Here is a 23,188-nt window from a genome sequence, read left to right on the forward strand (position 1 = left end):
TAATAAGAGAAGTGCAAACTGAAATTATAATGAAATACTGCTCTCACTTACCAGATGGACAGAACTCACCTTGGATTCTTGGGTTCTTGGCAGTATCAACCACAATTTAAAATGCAAATTCCTTCAGCAATTTTTCTTTTAGGAATTCTTCTATAGATACATCCCTACAAGTATGCAATGATATGCCTAAAAAGTTCATTGCAGCACTATTTATAATAGCAAAATATTGGAAACAACCTAAATGTTCAATGTTAAGGAGCAGAGATGCATACGTACAGCTAGGGAAAAGTTTCATAATAGAGGCTCTGGAGGGTATACTAGATTTGAATTACATCCATAAAATGGAAACAGTAATTGTATCTACCGCACAAGGTTGTTGTGAAGATTACAGTTAAAATACCGAAAGCACTTAGAACAATATCCAGAGTATACACCATTAGCTATTTACTTACACATATTGTTAACAAAAAGAGCAAAGGGGCAAAACAACATGTACAATAACCTACCACTTGTGCAAAACAAAAATACAAGTGTGTAGGTTATTGAAAATTTCACAAAAAATCAGTAACAGTGGTTGCCTCTGGGAATAGAAACTTAAGAGCTAAGCACAAGGCAACTTATTTTCATTGTCTGCCTTTCTACATGTATTTTTTTAGTATTTATTTATTTTTGAAAGAGCGAGTGAGCAGGAGAGCGGCAGAGAGAGAGGGGGACAGAGGACCTGAAGTGGGCTCCATGTTCGGGCACCTGGGTGGTTCTGTTGGGCATCCCGCTTCGGCTCAGGTCATGATCTCGTGGTTCGTGGGTTTGAGCCCAGTATTGGGCTCTGTGCTGACAGTTCAGAGCCTGGAGCCTGTGTCAGATTCTCTGTCTGCCTCTCTCTCTTTGCCCCTCCCCTGTTCACACTCTGTCTCTCTCTCTCTCTCAAAAATAAATAAACATTACAAAAAAAAAAGTTATTGAAGTGGGTTCCACGCTGACAGCAGAGCCCGATGCAAGGCTGGAACTCACAAACTGTGAGATTATGACCTGAGCCGGAGTCAGTCAGACACTTAACCAACTGAGCCACCCAGCTGCCCCTACCTTTCTATACTTTAAAAATTGTTTACCATGGGTATTTGACATCTATTTGAAAAAATAATATTTTAAAGTAGAAAGATATCAATCAGAAACACATAAAAAGTAATTAAATTTTATAAGATGTAGAAATTAAATTATGCTCCAATCTTTTCCATTAGTGTTATTCTGTTAGAATGATTCTATATTGCAGTCACTGAATGAGTTTGCAAATACTTGCTGCACCCTTTCAAATTATTGATGGAGAATAGTGCTTGCACGTCAAAGTGTGGACCAGAAGCATCAGCACCACCTAAGAGCTAGTTAGAAATGCAGAATCTCAGGCCCCACCCCAGACCTACTGAGTCAGAGTCTACATTTTAATAAGAGTCCCAGGTGATCTGTCTGGGGATCTTGTTTGAAGTATGAGAGGCACTGAGCTAGGTACATTAATAAAAAACAAAAATATAAAACAGAACAAAACCACTGTTCTACTCTTGTCTCTTCTTTCTGACCCCCACTTCTCAAAATCGCTGTGGTTAGATGATTCTGGAAAACACACTGCAGAGTGCAAGAAAGTGCACACAAAATAATCCAACCTGTATGACTCTATATGAACTTTAAAAAGAAGTACTATAATCCATGATGTTAAAAATCTAGATAGAGGTTACCTTTGGGGAGGGGGGAGGAGGCAGAGGCTGGGGCAGGGCCTAAAAAGTTGCTTCTGGAGTGCTGGTAATGTTGTCTCTTGATCTGGTTGCTGGTTATTTGGATCTGTTTGTGAAAAATTCTTAAGGACTGTGCACTTCTGATTGGCATATTTTTTGGGGATGAATCCTATACTTCAAAAAAAAAGGTTTTTATTTATTCTTTCAATGTTTATTTATTTATTTAGAGAGAGGAAGAGAGAGCAGGAGGAGGGGTGGGAGAGGGATAGAGAACCCCAATCAGGGTCCACACTCACTGTGGAGCCCAACACAGGGCTTGATCCCATGACAATGAGATCATGATCTGAGCCAAAGTCAAGAGTCAGACGCTTAACCAACTGAGCTACCCACATGCCCCCCAAAAAAGGTTTTTAAAAACTTCACTATCATGGGGTGTCTGGATGGCTCAGTTGGTTAAGCTTCTGACTTCGGCTCAGGTCATGATCTTGTGGTTCGTGGGTTCGAGCCCTGCATCGGTCTCTGTGCTGACGGCTCAGAGCCTGGAGCTTGTTTCATCTTCTGCGTCTCCCTCTCTCTCTACCCCTCCCCATTCTCTCTCTTCTCTCAGAAGTAAATATTAACATTTTAAAAAATTTAAATAAAAAAGCCTTGTTGGTTAAGCAACCAGCTCTTGATTTTGGTTCAGGTCATGATCTCATGGTTTGTGAAAAGGAGCCCTATGTCAGCCATTGACAGTGTGGAGCCTGCCTGGGATTTTCTCTCTCTCTCTCTCTCTCTCTCTTTCACTTTACCCTCATCCCCCCCCACCCCGCCTCAGTCAAAATAAATAAACATTAAAAAAAAATGCCATTATTATCACCTACCTCAAACCCCTTGATCATGGGGGGCCAAGACACTTGGGGAAAAGAGACTGAGCTGAGAAAATTATTTACACAGATTTAATTACTGGTAGATGACTCTCACTTTGTCACACACACACATACTCATATCATAACTCTTGTACATTTTAAAAGGTACCTAGTACTGACCTGCATTCACCCAAAAGATAATATGATTATGACAGAGCTGTTTAAGGTGCTCTCTGGAATGGTAGGGAGAGAAAAAGCAGTCTTTAGGGGACTCTCTGATTTAGTGCGTTTCAAGCCTGAATTGATTGACCATTCATTAACTACATAACCTTGGACAAGTTACTTATCCTGCATTTCTGTCCTATTGGAGGATGGTAATTATATTCCCATCTTACAGGAATGCTCTCTGTATTAAATGAGATAATACAGACGAAGTGCTTGGCACAGTGCCTAGCACATAACAGGAGCCCATTAATGGTAAATAATGATTTGAGAGTAAAGGTCTCCTCAATCAAGAATTCTCAAACATTACCACACAGATAATCATTACAGGCAGTTAAAGCCAATCACAGCAGGAAACATTCTGAAAGCCATTTCCCTGGAAGTGAATTCAGGTCTTATGATCCACGTGGGAACCAGAATCTGGGATGCCAGCAACAGGTTTTTCAGGATATTTGCTTTCAGAAGCACCCGCCTCATTCCACTGCTCTCAGCCAGCAGGGCAATACCTGTGTCCCTCCCTGTCTTCCCACACCCCTCCACACAGAGAGGGGCCCAGTTCTCACGCCTCCTGCTACATATTCTCAGGAGTTTGCTCTGAAAGCTTCTAACCTAAAATTTTCCAGTGGAAATACTTGGAAGCAAACTTTATGCTCTTATTTCTAATGCTTAAGAGGCATGCCATTCTCTTAGCCCATTTCTTCCCCTGAGTTTCCCCTGGCTCCCAGCAACAATGTAAAGGTGAGAACAAAGGCTCCACACCCAATGATAGAAGGAAAGTCTGACAGAGGGGTAGGAGACAGCCAAAGTAGTCTTTGTCCTTGTTCCAAGAAAAAGAACCTTTCCATAACATTTACATTTTAAAAGATCAAGGGTGGTTATCTCTAGGTGGTAGGATGATTTTCTATTTTCCTAATTGTCTACAAGGACTATGTATTATCTTTATTTATTCTTGAGAGAGAGGGTGTGAGCAGGGGAGGGGCACAGAGAGAGGGAGACAGAGAATCCGAAGCAGGCTCCAAGCTGTCAGCACAGAGCCCAACGCGGGGCTTGAACTCACAAACCGCAAGATCATGACCTATGCTAAAGTCGGACGCTCAACCAACTGAGCCACCCAGGCACCCTATGTATTATCTTTAATGTGATAATATTCTTTGGGCTCTTCTCTAATTACAAAAGCTTTTTTTTAAAGTTTATTTTTGAGAGGAGAGTGACAGAGAAAGAGAAAGAGCACAAGTGGGGTAGGGGCAAAGAGAGAGTGGAGAGAGAACCCCGAGCAGGCTGTGCACTGTCAGCATGGAGCCCAATGTGGGGCTCAAACTCACAAACTACTGACATCATGACTTGCATCAAAACCAAGAGTCGGACATTTAACCAACTGAGCCACCCATGCGCCCTTAATTACAAAAGCATTTTGTGCTCAATGCAAAAAACTTGGAAGGCACAAAGGAAAACAAGTCCCCTTAACTCACATCATGTAAAGATAACAGCTGTTAACATTTTGGCATATGTCTTTCCAGACTTTTCTCTATGTAGAGATGCTTCATTTTTGTGATCTGGAAAAAAGTAAACAGTTAAGAGACAAAGCCTTGAGTCTTTAGTTCTCAATTTTATTTCTGTTTTTAAACAGCTTCTAACGGCTTGGAAATATCCCTAACAGCAAGGGCCTTGCCCCATGCAATCCAGGGGGCTCCCCTAGCAAGGCTGGGGTCCAGGCTCCAGTAACTCCCCCTCACCCACGTCAGCCATCAGGCCTATATTCTCTCTTTCTCTGGAGACTTGGGACAGAAGAGGGTCTCCAGAGAGGGAAAATTGGGACTAAGGGATGGATGCTGCGTGGAAGGACTGAGCTCAGACACAGCTGCCTTTGTTAGTCTTAGGATATTTTGGGATTTGGTAGCATGCTCAGACAGACTGTGGGAGGGCGTAAAGAGGGGCTCCTGGACTCCTCTCTGGCCCCACGCATTTCTGGGCAGGGCCTACAGCACCCCTTCCTCTTGCCAGGCTTAGTGCACTGCCCTTATGGGCTGGGCAAATGGTAGCCTGCAGTAATCCAGCATGCCTTGCTGTGACCTGGTCAGTAAAGCTGCACTTTACTCCTGGCCTAGGCAGGGTAGGTGGGTCATCAGGAAGGGGATAACGATTCAGACCTGAGAATGCCCCACTGTCTCCTACCATAGGGCTTGGGACCCGCCTGTATCAACCCCTTACCAACTCTCACCTAAAGGGAATAATACAAGGGCATCTCTTTGTGAGGAGGAGCAAACCTGGGCATTTAAACCCTAAGCATGGGCAGAGCTAGGCCCCTGGTCAGAAACACCTCAATGCATGCACTAAAGCAGCAGGGGCAACTCAGCCAGAGAGTAGGGGCCCACAGGGCTAGATCTACCCTCCCCCAAATCCTCTCCACACCCATGGTAACCATGGAAACATAACCTCCCCCACTCCTGCCAGCTGCCTGGGTTTAGACAACCAGGCCTGGCCCACCTCCACCCAGCCAAGGCCTGAACTGACACCAGGCAGGCCAGAGTGGCCGCAGGAAGAACTGGGATTGGGCGATTTGGTGAGTCCAGGCTTCCAGCGCAGCTTGGGAGGACTACCACAGGAGCCTCCATGCCTTGCTGCCTGGGCTGGGGTCAGAGAGGGCTTCCTCAGCCAGCGGCGGGCCAGCAGAGCCAGCAGCATGGCTCGGGACGCCCTCTTCCTGTGGGCTAACAGCTACTGTGGGGCAGTAGCCCTTGCTGCAGAAGCAGCAGCCTCTGGCCCTCACTGACGGGGCTTTCTGGCTGCTGCTCCTCCTGCGCAGGCTGCTCAGCTAGCCCCCCAGGGCTGAGGATGTACCGATAGTCACTGGGGGTGCCCCCCATCGCCCCCACACCACTGCCATCCCCAGCCCCGCCGCTGGCCTGGTCCCTGCCAGGCAGCTCCAGGCGGCCTCCCTCCGCAGGCTCCTCGGCTCTCTCAAGGTTGATGTACAAGGGGTCCTGGCTGGTGGACAGCACTGACAGGTGGCCCAGGATGCTCTCCAGCTCCATCCGTAAGCATGTGAAGCTCGGGCGCTGCTTGGGGTCAGCGCTCCAGCACTGGTACATGAGCTCATACCTAGGCAGACAGAAGGGTATGGGGAGACAGTGAGGAGCCCAAAGGGGAAGCTGAGGCCCCTTAAACATACAGAACCAGGAGTTTGAAAACTTTTCTTTAACACACCCATATAAAGCACTTACTATGTATCAGGCACTCTTCTAAGTATTTTACATGTATTATTTAATTCGCACAAATAAATGTGTGAAATAAATGATCCCGATTTCACCAATGTGGAAACTGAGGCCGAGAGAGGTTAAAAACCTTGACTAAGGTCACACATGTAGAAGCAGGTAGAAAGTGAGGCTCCAAGAGTCCCTCCTATGTTATATTGGGAGGGGGCACTAGGAGTGTTTTGTCTTGCAGAACACAGCTTGGAGTCACTGTTATTTTAATGGGAAGGATTTGAATAGCCGCCCTTTGTCCTGAATCCTCACCCACTCAGGCAGACTTAAATCTTCATTGTTCACGGACACCTTTGAACCTAGAAAAGCTTCTAGCCCTCTCCCCCGGGCAGGAACACTTTTTACATACACATTCAGGAGCCTTACAGATTCCCTGAGGTCTTATCCCTGTTCCTGGGGAATGCCTCAGGCTTAAGGAAGAGGAAAAAAAAAAAGAACTCACTGAAAGAGGCTGAGACCAGATCCAGGCAGTGCAAATGCCTGACTCCCTTGTGCCCACAACAGAAGCCCTAAATGCTCCCCACACACTAGCCTTCCTGAGAAGGGCCCCCAATGATGGGAGGAATGGTGCCAGACATCGAGGAGGCCATGGAAATGGTCGGGGCCATGAGTACGTGGCCAGGCTGGGATACATTGTCAAGGCTGTGCTAGGAGCCAACTGGCGCCTGTCCACCAGGCTGCCTGGTAGGAAGCCAGCGCCTGCCCTATTGACAACAGTAGCTCCAGCCTGGGAGGCAACTAAGTTGGGCCTGGTCCCCACTGCTCAGCAAAGCCTCTACAGCTCCAGATCTTCCTTGTGGCTACAGCCACAAGGAGACCTCGGAACCTGCCATGTCCTGAGCTGTGCTGAATAAGTAGGAGGTGTAAGGCCTGGCTAGTGCGCTCAGATTTCCCTCTGACACACAGTCCAGGCTCAGGGCACTTCAAGCTCACTGCCCTAGAGAAACAGGACTCCACCGTTCGGGCTGAGACTTGCTCTACCTGTCCATGTTTCTTGGACCTCTGGTGGTCCAACCCCACAGCAAGAAATAGGGAGCAGATTCCTTCACTGGATCAATGTGGATGCCGTCCTCCCGGTACTAGTGAAAAGGTCCTCCAGGGCGCCAGGGAAACTCTGGCTTGCACAGTGTGGGAAGTAACACTAGAACAAATTCCATTTGGTGCCATGGTTAAAAGGCACATATTCCAAAATCACAGGGATCTAGGTTCACATCCCAACTCATCTACTTAATAGCTGTATGACCTTGGCCATGTTACTTAACCTCTTTAATCTCAGTTCCTCATCTACAAAACGGTGATAATGACAGACTTTTCCTAACAGGGTTAGAGGGGGATTACCTGAAAGAATGCCTGTAAAGTACCCAGCTAATGCTGGTAACACTGTCTTCCAGTCACGAGGGGCTCACAACACTCCCCTATTCAGTGGGTGTATCCCTACCCTGCCCTACTCCCAAAGGCTCCAGGCTCCCAGAAAGGAAAGAAGGCAGTTCCCTTCTCCCCAGGATCTTAGGTCTCTCCACTCCCTCAAGAGGAGGCCAACCTCCCGCCCCCAGCGCCCCCTCCTTGTCTAGCAAGGAATGTGATAGAGCAGCAGTTTTTTCTTGCCCTGATGCAGCCCTCTCTGAGGGGGAGGGAGGGCTCAGCCTAGGAGGTTTTCTTAGACTAGCTGGGGACTGAGAAGTAGCGGGGGTGGGAAGAAGGTGACAGAAACTTGCACTGTTGCTCAACCCTGTACCTTCTGCCCTCAGGGTTCCTGGTTCCTCCTGAAAACTGGAGAAAACATGTAAGAAAAGGTAGAACAAGAAACACAGGATGGGAAAGGGAGAGAGAAAGAAAACAGGAGGTGGCAGATAAAGAGGCAGTTTGGGGTCCCTCTAATGACAAGGACCAAAAAACAAAAGGTCCAATTGAGGTTCTGAGCTCCCAATGGACCAGCAGCTGTGCTGGCAGCCAGCACCTGAACCCCCAAATTCCTATTTCCTCCCAGAATCCCCTTCCCAGGGCACTCACACATCCTCTATACACTCTGGAGGCTGTTTCAGGCGGTTCCCGCCGATGAGGTAGTTGTAAATCTCAGCGTTCTCAATGCCAGCATATGGCGTCTGCCCACGCGTCATGATCTCCCACATGGTCACCCCGAAGGCCCACTGGGAAAGAAGCGAGGTTGGAGGGGAGATGTCATTAGGTTCCCTGAGCTGGGCAGAACCCTAAGACAAGCACATCTTAGAGCATAGAGGTGTTATAAGGGGGCAGCCAAAGCCCAGAGACCTGGCTAGGTCCCTGAGGATTCTAAAGGTCCACCCACGGTCCCTGAGGATTCCAAAGGTCCACCCACACACTGGGCCACACTGCTTATGTTACCACCAGGCCTCACTGTGCTCCCCGGCTCACCACGTCACTGTGCACAGTATACAGGTTGTCAGCCAGGCTCTCCAGGGCCAGCCACTTGACGGGTAATTTGGAGGCACAGCCCTGGCGATAGTAGTCCCCGCTATAGATCTTCCGGGAGAGCCCAAAGTCAGCCACACACACTGTCATGTCTTCTGCCAGCCTGTGAGGGGTGTTGGAGGGTGGAGTCAGCCTTCCCCCATGCTGGCAGCCGTACTAAAATCAGAGTATCTTTGCTCCCCAGCTGTCCCCACGCATAGCAGATACAGTCCCAGGTGAGAACTGACCATTAGTCTTCCTGTCATTAGCTGCTCGTTCCCACCCAAGCCCTCCGGAATTCACATACATGCAATTCCGAGCAGCCAGGTCTCGGTGGATAAAGTTCCGGGAGCTCAGGTACTCCATGCCACAGGCAATGTCCACCATGAACCGGACCAGGGTCTGCAGGGGCAAGTTCTAGTGGGGCAGAAAGAGCAAACTCAGGCTGGATCTGCCCACCCAGCCAGGGCAAGATGAATGGGGTTCCCTGGCCAGAAAGCCTAATGACTGTCCTTGGAATTAATGAAAGGAGGGGGATGGAGGGACTTCCCAAGACAAAGAAGCTTTGGCAGACCTGAGAGAGAGACAGCACCCAAGAGTCAAGGCACTCCTCATGTGGGATTCCACAGATCTCTTCTCTCAGAAAGGGCCCTTGCCCAGACTAAGATGCCCAGCAGGGCTCTGAGGGAGAAGGAAGCCTTCTAGCATAAAAAGGGTAAAACCCAGCCTGCCTTTTCCCAACCAGCTTGATCAGCCCTGCTCACCAAGCCAAATTCTCTCCCAGGGTCTTTGTCCCTTTCCAACTCCTGGCCATTCCACCCCAGGCACTCACAAAGGGATTCTCCCCAATCCGGGAGGCGAGCAGGAAGGCGTGCAGGTCCCCATGCTTCATGAAGGGCAAGATGACCATGGGGATAGGGAGACGGCCTTTGGCTCTGCTTCGGAGGCTCACCCCTGGGGACAAGGGAGAGTCAGAAGCAGGGCACATAAACGTCAAGAGACAGCTTAGGGGTCTGCGTGAGCCTCCCAACTGCTAGGTCCTACCTACCTCTAGCCCTGGCTCTGTTCCTTCTCCATAAGTCCACAGTGGCCTGGTGACTACTCAAGATTTGTCTGCCCCTAGATCTCTGGAGCATCTTCTTGTCCCCTCCTCCTCTGCCTCTGTTCAAATGGGCAGTCTTCATGTGCAGACCTTTGGTACAGGGCCTGCACACTAAATTCCTTACCTGAGTCTGATCAGATTTCAGCCAGGACTCTCCTTGCTATTTTGCTATCTGCTTATTCACCACGTTAAGTCCAAACTTCTCTCCCACAGGCTGCCCTCCCACCTTGGCGGAACACAGTTTTAGCTCTATTGTATATCTGCCTCCCCTAAGAAGGAGCTCACCAACAAGCTTGGCCACATGTGGGTGGTCAAATTCCTTCATGCAAGCCGCTTCCCTGAGGAATTCTTCAATGTCGCTGGAAGCAATGATGTCAGCTGGAAAAAAAGGAGAGAGGGAATGAGGGAGATATGCCCACAATTCTGATCCAAGACTCCTAGGCCTCGTCCTTCCTGGGCTTCCCAGGGGGTTCAGGAAACAGACTGGCATGAGCAGGAGAAACCCCCATGGAGTGGGGCTATCCAACAACCTCTCTGCTTGCTAATGGTCTTCCCTTTGGTTTAGATAGTCCAGAAGCTCAAGCAACCACAGCTTTAATCACCCTGAATGAGCTCAGAGGAGTCACTGCTGATGGCAGAGAGCAAAGGCTAGGGCACAAACTTGTGTGGGTTTATGCCTTTGAATTATTCACGGGGCACAGGCAGCATACTACTTAGTGATGAGTAACTCTTCTTGGAAAGTCTAAGGACCCAGCAGAGCCTGCTTCTGTATCAGTCACCCCTTCCACTCCTCACTCCATGTCTACTACTCTTCACTCACCTTTCAGCATCTTGACAGCCACTTTCACAAAGGAGCCATCCTCTTGCTTCAGCTGGGCCTCCCGCACTGAACCAAACTCTCCTAGGAACCGACCCAAATGACGGTGAGGCCACCTTGCCCTACTGCCTCCCACCCCCTTTCCTCCCAGGTGACCCTCCACAGGGACACAAATCACTAGACTCTGGGGACATTGCAGGAGGCTCCTTTGTCTGCAGCCAAAGGGAGTATGCTGGGAGTGCTCCTCAGTCCTCCTGAGCCACCATTCCTCCAAACATCCCAAACTCAGGCATTTACAAATAGATCCTGTTTATAGGAGCTGCCCTAAATCTACACCCCCAAAGTGACAGGAGCAACCAAACACACCCAGATATGGCAAACTCCACTCCTGCCAATCACTGTGCAGCCCCACACACCTTTGCCCAACATCCGGCCTAGGGTGAACTGCTGCTCTGGGATGAGCACATCCTCCAGTTTGTCCTTGAGTTCATCACTGATGCCCAAGCTGTCCACTGTGGGGAGAGGGGTGGTAAGAAAGGAGAGGGGCCTCTCCTGCTCCTGACTCGTACCCCAGGCTCCACCCTCAGTGCAGACATGAGCTTAGTTTAGCTCTCCCATAGCTGGGGTAGAGACATCCATGAGGGTAGATCTCTGTGTCTTTTCTACTACCGTGTGCTCAGGACTCATCAATGTTCAGACACACTGGTCAAATTAATGAGCTAGCAAAAAGAATGTAGTTAGGGGCTCTCTCCCTCTCTCTCTCAAAAATAAACAAATAAACATCAAAAAACAGGGTGGGTCAGTCAGTTAAGCCTGTGACTCTTGATTACAGCTCAGGTCATGATCTTACGGTGGGGGGATCAAGCCCCTCATAGATGGAGCCCTTTGTCAGGCTCAGGGCTGGGTGTGGAGACTGCCTGGGATTCTTTCTGTTCCTCCTCAGCTCAGGTGAACTCTCTCCCTCTCTCTCAAAAATAAATAAATAAACATTAAAAAAGAAAGGAAGAAAAAAAGACAGTCCATTTTTCCTCCTATGATTCCCCACACTCACGTGTGGCTTCGATGCGCTCAGGCCTTTCCCGATTGAAGGACCGGGCTGCCCGGAAGTGAACGGCTGGCTCCCCCCGGGCCATGACACTGTCAAACGCTTGCCTAAGAAGAAACCCAGGACTTGGAATCAGCTCCAAGATCTACAGTCACCACTTGCCTCTCCCTCCATGTCCTTACCCCCTTACCCGAACCGTGTCTCCTTCCGCCTCTTTCGAAGCAGGATGAGGGCCAAGGCAGCAGCCGTCACTAGGGCTGTCAGCACACCCAGGACTACAGGCACCCAGGATGTACGGCTATGGGGAGGGCCCTGCTGGCCTGTGGGAGACAGGGGGAGTGGCATGAGCTAGGCTGACATAAGGGAGTCCCTTTAGAATTTTCCAGTGATGGCCATCTGGTCTGGTCAAGAGGTTCTCCTAAGTCAATAAAAGTCCCAAGTGGAAAGCAGCTCCGAAGGAAGACCCAAGAGTTCCTACCCTGTCAGTGATTGGCCCTGGCTATTAGGACTTAAAACTCGACCAGAGATTCCTATGCTAGTCCTGTGGCAGGGGGAGGAGAATGACTTTTAGTTTAAATACCAACCCTGGCCTCAACTGCTGAGTCTTTGGGTCTATTAGAGGAAAGGTACTGCCAGTCTCCTTCCACCAGTCTAGGTTGCCCTTGAAAGCCTTGCTCCCCTGTACCCTTCCCCTGCAGGCCTTACCTGCATGGTCATGAGAAGAGACCACCAGTGGCTGACTCCAAGGCCCACAGCCAACTGCATTGGAGACGCACACACGCACAGTCAGGTCCTTCTGGGGATCCCAGCCTGTCAAGTTGGCCCTGGTCCCCTCCACTGTCAGCTCACCCTGCAGCCAGGAAAAGCCCCCATTCCATACTTAAGTCTGAGGAAAAGGCCTCCAGCTGGGGCCTGAAAGTCAAAAAAAGGTCTAGCTAGGAACACAGGAGGCAAGGGACACCGTGGGTTCAGGGGCTTCAGGAACACAACATGCTGGGAGTCATCACATTCCTGCTCCACGCTGCAGAGGCCTCTCCTGAACACAAACAAGGCTCAGTCCTGGCTGGCAGAGGTGGGGGATGGGAGGGAACTAGGCTTGGGATAAGATGGTCTTATCGGCACCCTCCCCTCCCCAATTGGTGCAGGAATGTGCTTCCTGCTTTACAAACAAAGCAGCCACCCACCGGATGCAATCCTAACTGGAGACACCATCCAATAAGGAGGGAAGAAGCCTGCAGGGGGAGGTGGGGAAAAGTGGACTCCCTCTCCCTCGGGTGGTGGGAGGCTGAGCCCACCAAAGTCCCCAGGCCCACCAAGGACGGCCATTCAGAAACTCTAAAGGCCTTAGAGCCCTGAGAGCTGACTCTGGTACACCTGAAGAATGGAAGCTTGTCTCCCCTTACCTGGGTGCCCCTTACCTGGGTTCCGTTGTCTTGAACCCAGGACAGTTTATAGGGTCCCAGGGGGCCTTCCAAAGGGCCCTCAGGGATCACTTCTTCCCACTCCAGGATGAGGCCTGAGTCTGTGCGGATGGCATGGAGGTTCTGAGGAGTGCTGGCTGGGGCTGTACCCGAAGAGAGAAGGCTACTAAGAGCCCTGCCCTTCCCACTATCACTATCCCATGCTGGCCTCTGGAACCAACTCCCAAGAACTACACAGCTCAGAGAGCTACAGGTGGGGTTTAAAGCTTGCCTCCCAGTCCTGACTGCTCTCACTTTTAATCCTGTGGAGGACCAGTGAGTAAAGGCAGGACCCACAGCACCCTGCTAGGTACAGTGCTGCTCTTGGTTACTGCTTCAGGAGCATCCTTCACCACTTCCCCCTCAAAGCCCCACCAGCTTCTTTGCAATTGCTAAGAGAAATACAAGCAAGTTCCTATCATAGGATCTTTGCACTTGCTAAGCCCTCTTCTGCATTGATTTTCCCCCAGTGTGGCTCCTTCCTTATCATTCAAACCTCAGTCTCTTTACGGGGGTATGCCTGGACCACCCTGGGGCACTCTTCATCAATCTTTTCTGGTATTATCTGATCTTTTCTAATCTGCTTGTCTGTTCCACCCCCCCTAGAACTAAAGCTGCATGGGAAGGGAGCTGGATTTATCTAGTTCATAGATATGCAGCAGACACTCACTGTTTGCTGGATGAGGCAGGAACCTCTTTTTCGGGTAGCTTCTCTCTCAAGCAACCTCATTCAGAACTGGAGCCAACATCACCTCTTCCCCACTGGAGACCTGCCCAGCCACTTTGCTAAGTCCCTTACCTAGACCCTTTGTCCGGAAGGGCACCCAGTCAGCATATGGAGAAGGCCCCAAGGCGTTGGCACAGCGCACCCTGAGACTGTAGTTGGTGGCAGGTGCCAGGTCCCGGAGCAGGCAGGTAAAAGGTGGCACAGGGACCACAACAGCCAGGACTTCCCAGTCTCCTGGTGCCTGTGTCACCTACAGAAAAGCAGCAAAGTAACGAGGGAGAGAGCGGAGATAGAAAATGGGATTGTGGCATAGGCATGGGGGGTGGGGGATCTTGCGTTAATGACTCCTCTAAGCCTATCAGCAAACACTTGCAACCCACCCCCTCCCACCGCCCACCACTCCAATAACACACCAGGTTCCACATCTCCATGCATTTGCAAATGCTGTTCCTTTGCTTGGAATGATCTTGCTCGCTCTTTCTAGGAAAGTCCAACTCATCTTTTAAAATTGAGTGCAAATACCACTTTTTCTGTCAAAGACTTTCTCATCTACTCCAGAAAACTCATGCCCTTTTATGCTCGGTTCATAATTGGGTTATAAGAGTTACCATGTATTGTAACCAGTGCAAAGTCTCAGTTTCTCAAGGGCAGAGTAACTGAGAGCCTAGGGGCACCATGAACCAAGACTTCACCTTACATTTTGGGGGCCCAGGGCAAGAGTACAAATGGAGACCCATGTACCATGGGGCTAAATATTTAAATGTTATAAATCAGCTAACAAATTATTAAATAAAATATTCCCTGTCTTCGTATATTGACAAATAAAGCTTCCCAACAACCTGGAAGGTCAGGTTTGCATTTATAAACCTCTGATTCCTTGAATTCCCAAGCCAGAATGTGGTGGCACAAGAAGACGAAGCCTCCGAGCCAAGGGTCTGTACCGAGAGGAACATCAGATGCCCGGGTGTGGACAATGTTGCCTGCATACCCATCCCCCACAATGGCTGCCCTTTGGACTTAGAGGTGCACAAACCAAAGATGGGCCAGGCCCTGGAAGCAGACTGGGGACCATAAGGCAAGACATCCCTAGTATCTAGAATATGGTGTAGTGTGGCAGTTGGGGAAAGGGAAGGGGGTGTCCTCATGATCTAGATAGGCATATCCCCTTGGCTCTACAGACTCCTTGCCCAGGGGCAAGGGGTGCAGCCAAAGAAGGGCCACAGTGGCATCCTCTAAATGGTATAGACCAGAGTAGCAGGGACCTCTCCTGCCAGGGGCAGGGGACTGCCTGGAACAGTTTCAAAGTGTTCATTAAATACCTTTGAGTAAACAGATGAAAATAAGGCTTCATGCATTGCTTCTTGTTTTTGTTATTACCTTACCCAGATTTTCCACTCTCTGGTGTTTAGAACCCCTCAGATCCCCTTGTTCTCTTTGGCATGAGTCAGGGGGTGGGGCATAAGGGTACAGGTATCGCTAAATCAAAGGTTTGGGTTTTTGCCGACATAAGAAAAATCCTTCCAGGCATCCCAAATCTGCTCTAGTGATCTGCTTTCCAGCCTGAAGAATGTACAGGTTAGAGCCAACTTGCCAAGTCACTTGGTTGCCAGAGTACCCTATAATAAGGGACAGTGGGTTGAGTTGTTCCTGATAAGACAGCAACACCTGAACAGGGCTAGAAACCAAGTCCTATGGGCAAATGTAGGTAAAAGTGATACCACCGTGAACAAAGTGCCACCAAGGCAGCCACAGAACGAACATGGCCAGGAGAGTCTGTCCTCACTCTCAGCCTACCTGGACCGTACATGATTGGAGCAGGGCCAGGCCATCAGCACCTGGTGTCCAGGCCACACTAGCATTGCTGCTGGAGAGCTTTGTCACTGTGATGTTGAAGGGGGCTGCGGGCAGTGCTGTGGACAGGGAGTGAGAGTCAGTGCCCTGGAGTTCAGTGCCCAGCAAGGATATGAGAAAGCAGAAGGCATGGGAGTCAAGCCTTGAGTCCCTCCCTAAGGTCTGGAGTTTCCCCCAACCTAACGATGGCTACTCAGCACTCCCAGGACCACAGTAATATACAAGCCAAGCAACCAGTAAGGGATACCTGCTCATACCCAGGAGGGTGCGTTGGCTGGGGAGAGAGGTCGCCTCTCTATGAATCAGGGGCCCTGTCTGACCAAGGAATAGGGTAAGACAGTGGGTGCATGTGGGGACAGCGCCTCCGCCTTGAGAGATACAAATGAGAAGCTGTCCCTGCAGCCATAAGCCATTCCTCCACACACTGGCTCTCTCCCTCCCTTTTCCCTCCCTTTGTGCATACCAACCCTTTGGATCTCCTCTATGAACCTGCTAGGCTGTTTTCCCCAGCCCCATTCCCTCCACAGGGGCTGGCAGAAGCAAGGTTGGGCATGAGCCTTGACCATCTCCTGCTCGCTCCCTCTCTCCCTCCCTCGCAAGGACTCTGCTTCGTGATGGGAAATCTGCTGTGACGTCAGGTTTCTATTCTCATCTCAGCCACGGCAGGGTCTCAGGTGCCCTCACTAGGGATGGAGCTCTGCCAATTAACCCCTCATCCCTCAGATCCCAGCAGGGCTGCGGGAAGCTAGAACACCAAATGACTGTAACTTCATCAGCTGGCTGAGAACGCCCCTGACTCGCCCACTCTCCTTCCCTCCCTCCCTCCCCCCCACCAGTCCTCCTGCCAGTCTTCCTACCTTGAAGGCGAACGGTGGCTGGGCGAGAAGAGGCCAGGCCTTTAAGGTTGTGAGCTTCACAGGAGAACACTGTGCTCTGGGTCACCCCTGAGGCCAGAAAACCTCAGTCAGCGCCCCCAAGCAGCAACTTGCATTTATTCTGGGACCAGGGAAGGGGGATATGTAGGCTCTGGATCTGAGTATCCTAGAAGTCCCTCAAGCCAGAGGGAAGGGCTAAACAATGGGATATGTTGGAAACAAAGGGACTTTGGAATCTAATGCACCTGGATTATAAACCCCAATGGATATAAACCCCATATTCTGGATATAAACCCCAATGCTGGGGCTCTGTCTTCTCATCTCCCAAATGGGAGAATTGTGAGAACCAAATGACGTAACACACATAAATTGCATGGCACAGTGAACACTTGAGGAATGTTCTGCTACTCCCCCCCTACCTCAATCCCACCTCCTGAAGATAGCACAAAGCTCCCTCCCTTTTCTGTTCACTCCTTTATTGCACATTCCAGAGCCCTTCTTTATTTGCTCTATGCAGTATCATTGTTACATTTGCAGATTCTTTGCCTTGCAATAGTTCTCAGTTCTTTATGCATGTGTCTTGTCTCCCCAATTACACTAATTCCTTGGGGGCTGGACTGATGGCTTCTATTTCTTTTGTATTCCCTAGATCCCCCGTGGTGCCTAGCACAGTGTGACGTGTGGAGCAGGAGTTCAGTGAGTGCTTATTATCAGGCTAGCTGTCTGAGGTCCCAACCACATACATCTGGAGAAAACTGAACCCAAACTTCCCTCTAACCTGCTCCAGCCCAGCACCTCCTGATCAGGTCCCGCAGCCCACCTCTTCTCAAGATTCATATCGCTAGGGCACTTGGCACAACAGAACCTGTCCCTCCCACCTTCCAGTGTGTGAGACCAAGCTCAGATTCCCAACTTTTTTGGTCAGTTCAAGCCTCAACCAGGAACTTTAGCTTTATTTCACAGATAAGTGAACCTCACGAGCCTCAGTATGTGTGTGAGGATCTTGGGGTCCAGGTGGGTGTGCATTACTGCTTTGGGTGTATCTGTGTGGAGGTATGGATATAGTTATTTGAGAAAATGTCTAGAAATTTCTGGAAAGGGCCATTAGGAGAGGCGGCTCCTGTATCTTTGTGCTGCCACCCCCCACCTTTCCTTCTCCCTGCCATTCCCCACTCTGCAGCCCTAGACTCTTGTCTTCTAGGCAAGTCTGCCAGACACTCCTCCTAGTTCTGCGTGGGCTGGTTCCTGGCTCCTTCCCTTCGGAGGGGTGGGGGGAATGGGTGCCCCTGGTTCCACACGATTCCATCTCCCAGGGCCAGCTGTGCATGGCCTGGACTACTGTGAAGGACAGGAAGAGGCTCCAGCACCCTCCAAACACACCCAGCAAGATCACCACTAATCGGCCCATCTGCCAGCCTAGCACACCTGACTCAATGAGCTTAGTAATGGTGCAGGTCAGGTACCCAGGCACTGGGGTGCTTTATGGACACTCACAATACCATACCTGGTGATTTACACAGATTTGAACTCTGCCAGCCTCACCACCCCTGCTCAAAGCCCCTCCTGATGCTGCTCACCTGTTACATTTAAAACAGAAGGAGAGGGAGCAGGTCCCCCAACCTTTGTGCCTCCTCTCCACCAGACAATGGTAACAGGTTCAGGGGGACCCACGGCCTCACAAGACAGCTGGAAAGGGGCATTGGGTGGCACTGCCAGATCTTTTGGCTCCACAGTGAAAAATGGCACACCTAAGGAGAAAGGGGGGTGGGGGTGGGGAATGAGCCTTGCCACCTCTCAGTTTTCAACCACCCCAAACCACAAGTTTGCTACCATTTGTAGCCCTCTATGCAGAAGGTCCCACAGGCCCTCATGATTGGGTCAACTGCAGAACAGGCCATCTAGCTGGAGAGGGAGCTTCTCTTCTTTGGGCACCTTAGGAATATACTTTATGCTCTCCTCTTGGGCATGGGAGCTTCTCTCTTCCCAGACCTGCTCTGACAGCCCTTCTCAGAGCAAGAGAGGAGGCAGAGGGTGGGGAGTGGGGGAGGGCCAGAAAGGGAGGGGGAGTGGGCGGAAGCTTTAGCAGAGTTCTGCTGGCAGGCCCCAGATCCCGTTCAGGGCCCTTTGTTACTTTCTTAGTCACTTTGTTTTCCTGGGCTGAACAGCTCTGAGCTCCCGCAGCTGCAGATCCTTCCTCCCCTCCCCCATCCCTCCTGGCCTGGCCACTTGGGAAAACAGGGTCCAGGCCCAAATGGGTGGTTGAGGCTTGTTGCTCAGACAACTGAAACTGACTGCACCCCATAGGTTGTAAGTCCTAGTTGCCCCCTTGGCTCTGAAATACCCAGATTCCAATGGGTATGGTGTTCCAATGTCTGGGGAAGGCCTGGAGCCTGGTCAGTCAGGCCCCAGAGGGAGCTGGGCAGCTCAGCTTCCACCAAGCTTTCTTCTGCAGAGGTGTGGTCACTAGCAGACAGCACCTGCTCCAGGCCAACATGCGCACCTGTGTCCCTGCCTCCTCACCTTCTACCGTGAGCCACACTGGCTGGGAGGTCTCGGTTTCTCCCCCATCCTCCACCTGGCACCAGTACCGGCCTGCATCAGAGCGCTCCACTGACTTCAGGCTGTGGAAACAGGACACCAGGCTCGCCTCCCAGGGTCAAGAGGGGAAGCTGTGCTGAGCAGACTCAGTGGTTCAGCCTGCCCCCACTTCTGGATGTTTCCAAACAATGCCGAGAAAAAAAAAAAACAAAAACAACCCAGACCTCTGGACAGCAGCATTGCCCCAGTTCCCAAGCCCCCCCCATAAAGCATAACCTGCCCCCAGGCTGGCATGCCACACCTTCCCCCACAGTCCTGCACCTGAGGAAGCCAATCCAGTGCTGCTCACTGACTGGGATGTACACCTGATCCACACTCTGGACCACAGCCCCGTCCTTCACCCACTGTATCTCAGGCTCCTCCATTCCCTCCACACTGCAGTTGAGCTTCACCGGCTGCCCCTGAGATACTGTCAGCTTCACCGGGGCTCCCATGAGCTTCAGGCCTGAGATGTGGGAAGGAGAAGGTGTCAGTATGCTTGAGAGGGACCCTGTCTCTGGAAATATCACCTATTCTCTTCCAGAACGTAATTTCTGGGTCGGAGGGCTCATTCTCAGCTAATGGTCAAGAAAGTAGATGTTGGACAGGGTGGGAAGGAAGGTGGCCTGGGCCTTGTCTGGGGACAGGAACATGACAAGCTCTCCAGGCACCATTTCTGCCACTGCCAAGTTCCCCCCAGCTCTAAGATAGTTACCTCTTCCGCATACTTCGCTACTGGGCAATGTTAAGTTCAAGCCCAAACACCAGAAGGAAGACAAGCCAGGCTGAAAAGGTGGGGCATTCTTATACACCTGGGGCAGAGTACTGCCCTGAGAATGACTGCTGCACCCATCTAGTGCAACAGGCGGCCAGCTCTCTGCCCAAGGTCTCAGGCCAGAACTCACACTGCTGCTGGCACCCCCCTACCTCACCCCGCATACCACCTTGGCAAATGAAAGGAGGCTGAGGAAGAGAAGGAGGGGGTGCTCCCCTGAAGTGGAGAACATATGGCTACAGAACCACGTCAGATCAAACACATGGCAGCCTTCCTGGCAGCCACCCGCTCTATTAATACCTGAATGTGTGCAGGGGCGGGTGCTAGGGAGGTAGGAGGTAGAAGGGAGGGGAGGGGCCCTGAACAGGGAGTCCAAGACCCCTGAGCTATTGTCACACCAACAGGAGCCACCCTGTGGAGCACTACCTTCTGCAGGCATCCACACACACAAGCACACACACACACACACACACACACACACACACACACACCCCTCCTGGTCTTCTGGTATGTTTTTAAGCAGAGAGGGGCAGGTGAACTATCCACATAGCTGAATCCAGTCCTGCTTCTTCCTACCCTTTGCTGTGCAACTCTAGGCAAATTCCTGGGCTCCCTAATTCTGAGATCTACCCTTTCAGCTTGTAAATACTTGTCACTCTTCCCCTTCCCTTCTCTGAGAATCTGATATACCAGGGAGTGCTGTCTCAAAACAAGGTGCCAGCTCCATGGCTGCTACTTTAGCCTGTGTCACAGGGCCAGTCACAGGGCAAGGAGGGATAACCTCACACCCCATACACACCCAACAGTCCCAGAGGGGTGTAGTGTGAACTTGGAGATGCAGAGTGCTGTGAGGAGCACTCCCACAACCGGCAAATGCCTCAGTGGCCATGTGGGAACAGGAGGCTAACCCCCACAAAGACCAGCAACCTTCCTCCAACCTATCCTCTCCAACAATCCCCGCTTCAGGAAGGTTTGAGTGGGTACAGGACCTAGAGTATGTACAGATGTTTTCTGTGACCGGGCACCCTCACAGCCCCTGCACCCTCAATGGTGCAGGTGTGCCTCCTGGCTGTTTAGTCCAGCTCCAGTGGTTTCAGAGTGGGACCTTCGTGTGTAGGGTGGACAGAATTGGGGTCTCCAGGACTGGGAGCGGAGAGTAAACATCTAGGTACGTCGAGGCGGGAAAATCCAGTCCCGAACACCCCCCTCTGACCACTCAGCCCACAGCCCCACTCCTTTCCCTTCCACCCGAAGAGCCCCGGACGCCAGAAAGTTGGGGGTGGGGCCCCGGCCCGAGAGCCGGCAGCGGACCCCGCGCAGAGCCGACCCCCCACCCCCGCGTTGCCCCCAATCTCGGCCTTCCAGCTCCGGTCCCCCCACCCAACTCTCCGGCCCGCCCAGGCCCGGGGCTCGCTCGGCTGCGGTTCCTCGGCGCCCACCCGGCCGCGCCCCTCCGCAGCCCCCAGCGTTCCGCCGCCTCCCGACCAACCCCTACCTGCGGCCGCGGGCTCAGCGAGCAGCAGAGCGGCCAGACTCGCCAGCAGCAGCAGCGGCGGCGGCGGCGGCGGCAGCGGCGGGAGCCCCAGCCGCCCCATGCTCCGCCTCAGCGCCATCGGCGGCGACGCCGCACCATGCCGGGCCCGGCCCGCGAGCGACAAGGGAGGAGAGAGGAGGGAGGAGGCACGGAGGAGGAGGGACGAGAGAGGAGGGCCGCGGGAGGGGCGGGGGCCGGTCCGGGGGCGGCGCTGGGGCCCGCGCCTCCGAGACCCGCGCGCGCAGCGAGTCTCGGCGGCCGCCGTCAGCAGCGCGGGGTCCCCGGGGCCGCTGATGGGCCACCGCGCTCCTTCCACAGCCGTCGCCGCCGTCGCCGCCGCCGCTGATTCATGTTCTCCGAGCCGCCGCCTCCTCCCCAACCAGCCCGCCCGCAAGCCTGAGCTCGTACCGCCCCCCCGCGGAGCCTCGGGCGGCTCGCTCCGAGCGCCCACCCTGCTGCCGCCTTCCCGGCCCGCGGCCCGCCCGAGGGCCTCCCCTACCGCGGCGGCACCCCGGGCCAGCTTGCCCAGTGCCGACCCGAGGATCTGCTGGTGCCCGGGTGGCGCAGCCAGCCACGCCCCTCCTTTCCCTAAACACACTCCAGCATCGTTTCAAACCTAGCACTCCTGATCCTGCCGTCAAACCTCGCTCGAGCCTCTACCGCACCCCAATTTTTTGTCCAGGCTCTGATGCCGGAACCTCGTCCCCCCTCTCAGGACATAAAGCGTCTCAGTCCCCTAGATTCCCAACCATCAGAGCCCCGAAATCGTGACTCAAGGCTTCCCCCACTGGACTAACACCCCTTCGTGCTTCTTTCTTGAGGCTTTCACCCAAATTTCCCTTTTCCGTGCGCCATTTCCCACCCCTTTATCTCCAAGATCTTGAGCCTTGGGTCTCGAGTTTTCCAAGATCTTTTTGGTAATCCTCAGGTTTCATCTGACATCCCCATTGCTACTCTACATAGGCCAAAGCCCAATGGCCCATATCTTTTAGGGCTGTCATTCTTCCTAGTTGCTTCCTCTGCTTCTATCCCCCATTCCCTAGGACATGGTGTGGAAGTTGGCTACGTCCTCACAGAATCCAATAAAACATTAGCTATTATTAGTAGACCACCTTGCACACAATAGGCATTCCATAAAGAAACAGACAGATGTCTGTTAAATTAATTCATAATTGCCTCAGAGCTTGGCCTGCCCCACAACCAGTTATCACGGGGGGGATGGCTGTGCTCAAAGACATCCTGTCAGGAAGATACACAGCTGATTCCAAATGCAGCCTACCAAGAGTTTCCCTCCCCTTGCCCTTGCCTCTACCTGTCCCCTGGAGATTACTCCAGAGGGCCCTTCCAGAAGTGCTGGGTAAAGAGGAAGGACAAACCACTTAGCCTCCTGTTTCCCATAGCCACACTGGATCTTATCAGGGATTCTCCTGAGCAGCAGGGGCCTGCCTCTTCCTCCACTTGGCCCCATCAGTGCTTGCTTATTAATTATACTAATGACAACAACAACAGCAGTGCGGGTGGCAGCCTCAGACCCAGCTGGGGGCGCCCCCAGGTGGCAACACAGGGAGAGATTCCAGAAGGGCTGTCAGACTTGGTAGGGGCCTCAAGTCTGGTTTAGCTGAGCACTCTGCCAAATTTCTTGCGTACTGTGGGTGGGCTTCAGGACCTTTCTTAAAGGAAAAGACTTGCTCCATTCCAGAATCCACAGCTTCTGAGTTTGGGCTGAGTTGGATCAGGGTAGGCAGACAACAGTCTGGAGCTGAAGCCAGGTTCGCCAGGGCCATGAGACTGTGGCAAAGTGGCTGCAAGACTGCAGTACAGTGGCTGCTGCAGCTCTACGCTTAAGCACTTGTCACTGCTTGAGGCCATCTCCCCCACCTCTCCTCTCTCCAGGGGATTTCAAGTTTCCCGTGAAAGGCAACCTCCTCCTATTGACTCTGT

General features: G+C 51.9%; 1 protein-coding gene across 1 annotated transcript; it reads right to left on the bottom strand.

Annotated features, from left to right (window-relative positions):
* Nucleotides 1-4,825: 4,825 nt before the first annotated feature.
* On the bottom strand, nt 4,826-21,341 carry TYRO3 (TYRO3 protein tyrosine kinase). The gene is made up of 19 exons (XM_047074500.1): nt 21,209-21,341; nt 19,221-19,404; nt 18,882-18,982; nt 17,939-18,109; nt 16,344-16,430; nt 15,430-15,545; nt 13,708-13,885; nt 12,867-13,012; nt 12,154-12,298; nt 11,639-11,768; nt 11,455-11,555; nt 10,820-10,915; nt 10,407-10,487; nt 9,872-9,964; nt 9,317-9,438; nt 8,792-8,901; nt 8,449-8,608; nt 8,068-8,204; nt 4,826-5,893 (listed from the first exon to the last, which is right to left on the bottom strand). The coding sequence occupies exons 1-19, from the start codon at nt 21,324-21,326 to the stop codon at nt 5,503-5,505; spliced, it is 2,667 nt and encodes an 888-aa protein (XP_046930456.1). The 5' UTR covers nt 21,327-21,341; the 3' UTR covers nt 4,826-5,502.
* Nucleotides 21,342-23,188: the final 1,847 nt, after the last annotated feature.

This window comes from Lynx rufus, unplaced genomic scaffold (genome assembly GCF_022079265.1).
Source record: "Lynx rufus isolate CCGP_SWC_20201006 ecotype Redwood Valley unplaced genomic scaffold, mLynRuf1.p SCAF_13, whole genome shotgun sequence".
Classification (NCBI taxonomy): domain Eukaryota; kingdom Metazoa; phylum Chordata; class Mammalia; order Carnivora; family Felidae; genus Lynx; species Lynx rufus.

What these genes read in the sequence shown, in the direction of transcription:
- TYRO3 (XM_047074500.1), bottom strand. Translation starts at nt 21,326, where the DNA reads ATGGCGCTGAGGCGGAGCATGGGGCGGCTGGGGCTCCCGCCGCTGCCG. An exon ending in CGCTGAGCCCGCGGCCGCAG is followed by an intron (nt 19,405 to 21,208) that starts GTAGGGGTTGGT and finishes CCCACATCTCAG; the next exon opens with GCCTGAAGCTCATGGGAGCC. An exon ending in GGCTGTCAAGATGCTGAAAG is followed by an intron (nt 9,965 to 10,406) that starts GTGAGTGAAGAG and finishes CTTTTTTTCCAG; the next exon opens with CTGACATCATTGCTTCCAGC.